Source organism: Rhea pennata, chromosome 3, assembly GCF_028389875.1.
Source record: "Rhea pennata isolate bPtePen1 chromosome 3, bPtePen1.pri, whole genome shotgun sequence".
Taxonomy (NCBI): Eukaryota; Metazoa; Chordata; class Aves; order Rheiformes; family Rheidae; genus Rhea; species Rhea pennata.
This window is the reverse complement of record NC_084665.1, coordinates 118,070,580-118,079,239: the sequence shown is the minus strand read 5'-3', so window position 1 is coordinate 118,079,239 and position 8,660 is coordinate 118,070,580. Positions and strand designations below refer to the sequence as shown.

General features: G+C 41.0%; 1 protein-coding gene across 1 annotated transcript; it reads left to right on the top strand.

The window, feature by feature from the left end:
- Positions 1-618: 618 nt before the first annotated feature.
- On the top strand, positions 619-6,850 carry NT5C1B (5'-nucleotidase, cytosolic IB). The gene is made up of 6 exons (XM_062573162.1): positions 619-819; positions 912-1,079; positions 3,181-3,310; positions 3,841-3,963; positions 4,600-4,784; positions 5,901-6,850. Exons 1-6 carry the CDS (start codon positions 691-693, stop codon positions 6,237-6,239), a joined length of 1,074 nt encoding a protein of 357 aa, XP_062429146.1. The 5' UTR covers positions 619-690; the 3' UTR covers positions 6,240-6,850.
- Positions 6,851-8,660: the final 1,810 nt, after the last annotated feature.

Below are 8,660 nucleotides of genomic sequence, written 5' to 3'. Positions count from 1 at the left end.
GCAGCTGGGACCATTTCAGAAAGATACATGTTATATAAGAAGTAGGTATTATGTAAGTAGCCCTGGGTGGGATTTTGTGCTTTAGGAGACAGCCCAAACTACATGCCAGAATAACAGCTCATCGCTTGTGCTGTATTTCCCATCGTGCCTGCTGCTTAAATTACTCTGTTTCTAAAAGCTACTTTTGGAGTGGCAGTGCTGAATAACGGACCCCAGGTCACTGACAATCAGCCCACATGACCGCTAGAAATATTATTATTGTTTTATAAGAAATCTCCTGGAAAATTTGCTGCTGATAATATCACTTGAGTCGCTGTTATCTAAACAACAAATCTCTTAACGCTGTGGCTCACGTCAGTGCCCGCGGCTGTCGCCGAGCACTCGGCGCAGCCACCGCAAACGCGGCGGAGAGGAGCGGCCGCGGCCGGGCGGGGGGCGATGCTTTAGGTGCCGCCGGCAGCGAGTGGGGCAGGGAGTGCTGCCCCCGCGGGGCCTGTGCCGGGGCGCGGGGGGGTCCCGCTGCACTGCCCTGGGGCACGGGGGAGGCCGTGCCGTGCCGTGCCGGGCCGGGCCGTGCCGGGCGGGGCGGGGCGGGGCGGGCCAGGCCGGCCGCCGCTCGCGCTGTCCCGCCCCGGCCCCGCTGCCGCTGCCGTCTCGCCGCAGTGCCCGTCCCTCGCCGCTCCAGCCACCATGAGCGGCTCCAGCCCGGAGGCCGCCAAGCCCGCCAGCGGCGCGGAGGCCCAGCTGCCGGACGCCGAGCAGGACTGGGCAGCCGCCAAGGCTTTCTACGACTCGCTGGTTTCCAAGAGACCCCGACCGGTAAGTGCGGCCGGGGGGCGCCGGGGCCGGGGCCGCAGGGGGCCGGGGCCGCTGCCCGCCGGCGCTAGCCCGCTCCCGCGCTCGCTTCGCAGCCCAAGCCCCAGCACGCCATCACTGTGGCCGTCTCCTCCCGAGCCCTCTTCGACCTGGTGGAGGAGCGGCGGATCTACGAAGAGCAAGGCGTGGAGAAGTACGTGCAGTACCAGCAGGAAAACGAGAACGTCACCCTCAAGCCAGGCCCGGCTTTCTACTTCGTCAAGGTAAGCGAGGCTGCCCGAGGATGCCCGAAGGCCACAGCCAAATTTCGGAAGGGGAGGAGGAGCCCAAGGGCTCTCCGGGCGGGGACAACCCGCCCCCGGAAAGCCGCTTCGGCAAGCCGGGGAGCTTGCCTTAGCTTGGGGGGGGGACACACGACTCAGCCTCCTCCTCGCGGGGAAGCACCGGAGAACTGCGAGCCCTCCTCCGGGCACCGACGCTCAGCGCCTGCCCGGCAGCACGTCCCGTTTCCCTCAGCGCTCCAGCGGTTTTTGCGAAACGGGAAAGCTGGGGCCGCCCCGCGCCCTGCTCCGCGGCCGCGCGCCCAGCTGCGAGGCTCGCCCGGCCCGGCCCGGCCCGGCCCGGCCCGGCCCCCAGCGTGACGGCAGCCCCGGGTTGTTCGGGTTTGTCACAACCTCCTCGCCTCAAAACACAGACAAGCAACCCCCCCCCAACCCCCCACACCTTTATTCCCAATTTCAATTCCACCATTTGTCCCACTTTTAGTGAGATTCAAGACAGTGTTGATCCAATACTAACTGCATTACTTTGTTCAGAAATAAACTTTTCTTTTTTTTTTTTTTTTTTTTTTTTTTGTTGTTGTTGTTGGTTGGTTTAGATTTTCCTTACTTTCCTTGTTATTCTGGGTATCGCACCTGAGAACCAAGAAAAGGACAAACCCCTAGGAAACCCTAGGATTAAGCAGAGCAAACTGGAATATTCATTCTCATTGCACAAGATAAGAGAAATGGCCATGGCAAACAGCCCTCAGCCTGGCAGCCTGGAAATCAAGTTTAATTACTAAAAAAAAAAAAAAAAAAAAAAAAAAAAAAAGAAAAAAAAAAGAAAAAAAACAACCTTAAGATATGCATAGTTTTAAGGAATGAAGGTTTTAGTGGGACTGGGTTGAAAAAATGTCATCCACAGAGTTCATTTCTCCATGACTTTATCACTTGATAAAGTCTCCACTGCAACTTTAGGAGATTTGTAACATAATAATCAGCAGAGCCACAGCTGACAGCTGAGTTTGAGGCAGAATGGTTCTGGTTTTAAAAGCAGATTTGCATTGCTTAAGTTTCAGCCTCAGGAAATTAAAAAAAAAAAAATCAGCATTGCTCATCAGCTTCTGGACATACCTAACATAGTGGAGAAAAATCTTATGTCATTATCTGTGCTTTTATAAATATATCAAATAGCTGTGAAGAGCACCGATAACATAGGCATAGGAAAGGTATTTCTGGGATAAAAGCATGATCATAAAAGAATTCATTCTCTTCTCCAGAGAGGCTACGCCCGCTAGGGAATGAACTGCAGTTTTTCCTAACACAGTTATTTTCAAGAGATTCATTACAGTTCAGTGTCAAATACTCTTTGAATATAAACAAGATTTGATCATTTAACTCCTCACACTTTGAAAATCAGAGCTGTTAACTATGCACATTGACCTCTGTTGCCTTCCAGTACACTGTTTCCATTTGGATTCTTTACTTTAGATTTTTTGTGAGATTCATAAACTGCTTAGTTACTGGAATCACTAGACCTGAAAATGTAAGTTTGCTGAGTGAGACTTTCTGCTTGGAAAGTAGAAAGAAGTATCTTTTTGTTTTGACTCCTGCAGACAAAAAGTTTTTGATGCTCCTATTCACTAGTAATGTTCATTAAAATATATTAAGCAATATGAATGGGAATCTTGTACTCTTCTGAAAAAAGAGACATTTGCATTCCAGGAAAGAATGTTTAGCATCCAAAACAAAACAAAAAAAAAATCAAAGGGAAATCAGAACAAATTTAATTCCACTGAAAGCCAAAAAGTGTGGTTAATAGGGATTTTGATAATGTTCAACAATGTATTGATTTATTCCAGATGATCATGGGTGTCCAGACAAAAAGGATTTCTGTTGTAAAATTAATTTATATAGCTTTCAGCAAAATAAACTTATTTGCTTCCCTTCAAATAAGTGCAGTCAAATGGCTCCTGAGAGCAGAACAGAAAGGAATAAAGCCATCTTGCACTCTCCTTCAAGACAGTTGTCTCACTGAAACCACAGTGATTAAGAAAGAATGCACATGCAGCTTGCTATGAACTTCCACATTTTTAACCTGCAGGCACTGGAGCATGTCAATGCCCGGCTTTGTGAACTGTACCCTGAGGATGAAGAACGATTTGATATTGTTCTGATGACTAATAACCATGCCCAAGTGGGAGTGAGGCTCATAAACAGCATCAATCACTATGGTAAGTAAAATAAATACTACTTTGTAGAACTGCTTGCTGTTATATAATGAAATTAAGACATTTTATTTTTCTTGTTCTGACCTTGATAGAAGCAACTTTGATACTGCTACCTATTTCTTAGGGGATGATATTTAATTTTGTGGGTCAGAATAAGTAAAATTGTTTTAAACAGGATTTGGACCAAAGCTCTAGATACAACCTGTCAAGTGCAAATCTTAATTTCTGAGAAAAAAAGTCCTTAACGTTTTCTTGTTTGGTACTTATGCTCCCAAAAGTATTCCTTCACTGCAGTTACTCTGCATGGAAGTTTTTTTTTTTTTTTTTTTTTGTGTGTGTGTGTGGAATTCTTAGGGAGTAAGGAATGATCAAACACTGTAATCAATTTAAGTTGTTTAGCTTGTTCAAATTACAGTGAATATTGTTCTTATTAAGTTTCTTATTAGTTGAAGGCTTGTGTTCCTTTTTACGAGTTCCTTTTACACATTTGTAGTATTAAGGTGGAGTCACAGCTTGTGCTGCTCTTATTTTAGGTTTAACAATTGAACGCTTCTGCATGACGGGAGGTAAAAGCCCTGTTGGTTATCTGACTGCTTATCTCACCAACTTATATCTGTCTGCAGACTCTGAAAAAGTCCAAGAAGCTATAGAAGCAGGTTTGATTTGACTTTCTTATCTCTTAGCTGAGCTTATTAAAAAGTGAATGTTGTAATTGTACGTTTCAAAGAAAACAATGCCGTTTCATTAAATGAAGAAAGTCCAACTCTGCGTGGTACAAACTTATCACTGATATTTTTTCTTAATCAGGTTCCTATTTTTCTATTTTTCTTCTCTGATCTCCAGCCTGATGACAATGACAACTTAATCAGCCCTTTCCTTTGCACTGCCTTCCTGTCTCCTCCCATCCTGCCATTCTGCAAGAAAGAAACTCCCCTTATACTCCTACTTGCCTACAGTCAACCTCTTTGCAAGATGTGTCTGCTTGATAGAACTTACAAAACCCATCTTCTGTATTTGAGAATGAGTTAAAAAGAAAAGTCTGAGTTAACATTCTTCTTAGAACTTCCTGCTTTGTTTCACCTGCAGCATATCTTGGAGACTAGTTTTGTGTATTCTTAGACAGAAGTGAAAGGAACCACGTCTAAGAAAAAGTGTCAATGGGACCGCTTCCAGACACAATAGCCATTACAAATCTGCTTTAGGGATGTTTTGTGCCCATACTATGCAAAATAATAGCATTCTATGTAAAAAATGACTCACATGGTAAATGAAGTTCTCTGATACATTTTCAGGCATTGCATCAGCTACAATGTTCACTGCAAACAAAGATATTTCTTACTCGGATACAGAGCTGAGAGTGGCATTTGATGGGGATGCAGTTCTTTTTTCTGATGAATCAGAACAGATTGCCAAAGAGCAAGGATTAGACAGATTTTTTGAACATGAACAGCTGAATGAGAATAAGCCTCTTGCACAGGTTTGTACTTCCTGAATCAGTGAATTTTCAAAACACCTTTTTATATTTACTGCTGTAAATAGTGTGGCTGTCCTTCTCCAGTTACCCCTTCTCCAGCTTCCCCTGTATGTATTCCTACAAACGAAACTTCCAGAAGTTTCATTTGTAAGTTGAAGTATCATTTCATTGCTCTATTTATTTCCTTTTTCCAGGATAGTCTTTAGAACCTCTTTGACACAGAAGAGCCCACTATGGTAGTCCCTTCACCAGATCTCCTGCTTCACTGAGAGAATTGCATACATAAGACAGTGACTTGCAGTTTTATTTAATTGTATCACTTAATTATATCATTACAAGAGGGCTACTATATTTGTTATCATTTTCAGTTAACAGTTTCAACTACGTTGTTCTGATTATTGAAATAGGGTAGTATCTATGCTTATTCTCAAGTAAAACTAAGATATTTTTCTAAGAAAACACAAATATTTTAACATTAACTTAAAGTGAAAGACCAACTCTGATACTGTCGACAATATTATATAAATGCCAGAAATATTTATACCAAAATTTTATACCAAATTGATATAAATCCAGAAGAATGCAACCTATCTTTGTGAAAGTATTGGCAAGTTCAATATATTGGATTTTGACTCTGTATCATTTAGGTTTTTTGTTTGTTTGTTTGTTTTAGTCAGAGTATAATTCTAATGCTGTCATTAATTTGAAATGATTTCAGTGAAGTCCGAGTAATTAAGTATCTTAGCATTCTTCAGACAGAAAAAATTCACCCTGTGGATTGTAGCAAAAAGAGCTCAGTGTTTTTAAAGAACATGTTATTAAATTGGTTAAAGACTATAGTTTTAGCTTTATTTTCCAAGAGATCTTGTAAGCCTTAGTCAGAAGTGGTTTTCTACTGATCATAAAATGTAGGATAATTTTAAGTGTTTTTTTTTCTTCAATTTGTGTATTCATAGTGAGGATGCAAACCCTTTTAGAAATGCTACATGCATAGACTGTTGCACAGCAGAGCATTAGGGAAGGAATTCTATGTATAACAGGCAATCTGAAAGAAAACAAATGGATGATTTTATAAGCTGTGGACAAATATTTAATGTGTTTCTGGTATTTTATACTCAGGGTCCTTTGAAAGGTTTTCTGGAAGACCTAGGGAAACTCCAGAAGAAGTTTTATGCAAAAAATGAACGATTAAATTGTCCTATAAGGACCTTCTTGGTCACAGCCAGAAGTGCAGCAAGTTCTGGAGCCAGAGTACTGAAGACTCTTCGTAGCTGGGGTCTGGAGATTGATGAGGCACTTTTCCTAGCAGGAGCTCCTAAAGGACCAATCTTGGTGAAAATCCGTCCTCACATTTTCTTTGATGACCAGATGTTTCACATCGAAGGAGCACACAAATTAGGGACCATAGCTGCACATGTTCCCTATGGCATTGCTCAGAAATATCCCAAATCCACATAACTGGATGGCACCATTAAAGATGATTCTTAACTCAGCCAGCCTTTAATATACCAATAGTTGTGTTCGAAAACAAAATCTGTATTTATATATTGCAAGCACTATGTTTTAAGATTTGATTTCTGGCTAGAACAATCTTTAAAGGAAATATTTTAATATAGGTAAGTTTCTAATAGATTTATTTTAATAGTATTCTTAAGTAGTTTAGGGTTTTGTTTTGTTTTTCTTTTACTCATCTGGAACTAACACTGTGTTTTCAATAGTAGGAAAAGATTTGGACTGTTTTTTTTTTTTATAGATTAAACAGTATTTTGAAAAATATAGAACTGTTATATTTTCTCTAAAAATTCTTAATAGGTTATTTATAACAAAAATCATGCTGCATAGATAGCTCCTGCAAGTTTTTTCTGAAATTATGAAAAGTGCAGTTTACCTGCAAGTGTTTACCTGTTAGTAGTTTTTTTTTTGTTAAATATGTGTTCGGTGTGTTTGAGATCATGAGGTTTCAACTTTTGCAGGCAATTGTCTTTCCAGTGAAACATGAGCTTGTGTTTACAGGAACTCTTTATTTTTCTATACTATTTTCCTATTTTAATAAAGCTGGCTTTACAGAACGTTGTCATTTTTTTTTTACGTAGAGGTTTTAGCATACTTTCCAGTGGAAACAAGGTTCATGTGATCAGTGTCTCTGTATCTCTCTCTTCTCCAAGAGATTTAGAACCAGTTGACCACTTTCAGTCAAATTTGACAGAGGTCTCAAAGACACTTACAGCTTTCACACAGATATAAAGCTAGGTGGAAGAACAGAGATGCTGTCAGTATTCTGACTGAGATAAAGACTGAAGCGTAAGAGCGTACCTTTGTAAGAGCAGAGAATCTGCTCTTACATGCTGAATGCTGAACTAATACTGCTGATGCAACTACTATTTCTTAGCTAGATTCATCAGGAATTTACAGCTGTTCTGTGATCTGTATGACCTGAATTTGGCAACCTCAAATGAGTTTCCAATGGACAAGTGTCTATTGCAACATTAATTCATGTACATTTACACCATAAGTCTGTTCTACCTCTTTTATGTTAAGTTCTTGTATTTCACTGTCATTATAGTATCTGAGCATCTTCCAAATGACACAACTAACATCTGTCAGGTGGTGTTTGTTCTCTTTCTCTCTGTTGTGGGACAAATGTCTTGTTTTATTTTTATTGTTTCTGTGTATTCATATTAGAAGAGACAAAGCCAAAAGAATGTGCTTTGCTCTGGAAGTAGAAGATGGTGAAGGCTTGTGATAATCTTTGGTTCCTGCAGGAGTTCACCCCAGAATCTCAAGTTAGCCTCTAAAAAACATTTGGACTCCTTTGTCCAGATGAACTGTCCTGTTATTGTAGAAAGCTTCATTGCATTAATTGTGATTTCCATCCCAGAAGCATAGGCAATCTTTTAAATGATCTGGGTCCAAGCCACAAAGTTCTTTAAAAACAAATTGAAAGCCTTGATCTATATGAAACTTGAATAAAGAAAATTAGAAAGATTTTTTTATGTTCACACCAGCATGTGTTGTTGAAGGGATATACTGCAGAGTTCTAGTATACTTGGAATTTCTTAAGTGCTAAAGGCTTTTTGCCCAAATATATCACATTTCTATAGCTCAGCCAGGAGGTGAGGAAGGCACGAATAACTGAGGTCTGGTGATTGTCTGCCAGGATAGGATAGGGTTACCTTGCCAAATGGAGATTACAAAAAATGTTATTAGCAGATGTTTTTATGTGAAAGCACAGAATCAGCAAGGAATCCAAAACTGTTCTTTGACTGTGGAATACAAATTGTGTGTATACACACCACAGAAGCATAGCTGCAAATTCCAGGAGTATGGGCCTGTCTTGCTGAAACAGAACATGACCAGTCATTCTTCATCCATCCATTGTTAGAGCTATAGATGTGACGGTTGAGTGGAGAAAGAGATAAAGGATATATACGCCGTGCACATATTGCTGATACTTGACTCCATGTTGACTGAACATTGAATATAGTAATTCAAGTTTGATACTGAAAAGGCCTAGTGGGATTCTTGATACTCCAGAGGTGAGCGTCTCATGGAGTCTCAGTCCTGAAAGCACTCAAGTCTGCGTGAAGGGAAATAAAGACTATCACATTTTAAATTTATATACTAGGTTTCTTCGTCAGAGAATTCAAATCAACATTAAAGTCCAAAAGTTCAGAATCACTTTTTCTAAGCTAACAGACCAAAACGCATTTAGATGTTTCTTCAAATTACACCCACTGCCTTTTAATTGTGATGTAACTCGCCCAGGCTTGTTGGCTGATTCTCTGAATATCCAGTTGGCAGCCCTTTGGGTGAGTCAGCTCTCATTCTTTCATGCAAGTGTCTTTTGAGCCTCATTTGGATGTCTGGGGAGATAACAGG

Coding starts and splice junctions, on each gene's coding strand:
- NT5C1B (XM_062573162.1), top strand. CDS start 691: ATGAGCGGCTCCAGCCCGGAGGCCGCCAAGCCCGCCAGCGGCGCGGAG. Junction 820..911: donor TTTCCAAGAGACCCCGACCG/GTAAGTGCGGCC, acceptor CTCGCTTCGCAG/CCCAAGCCCCAGCACGCCAT. Junction 3,311..3,840: donor AAACAGCATCAATCACTATG/GTAAGTAAAATA, acceptor CTCTTATTTTAG/GTTTAACAATTGAACGCTTC.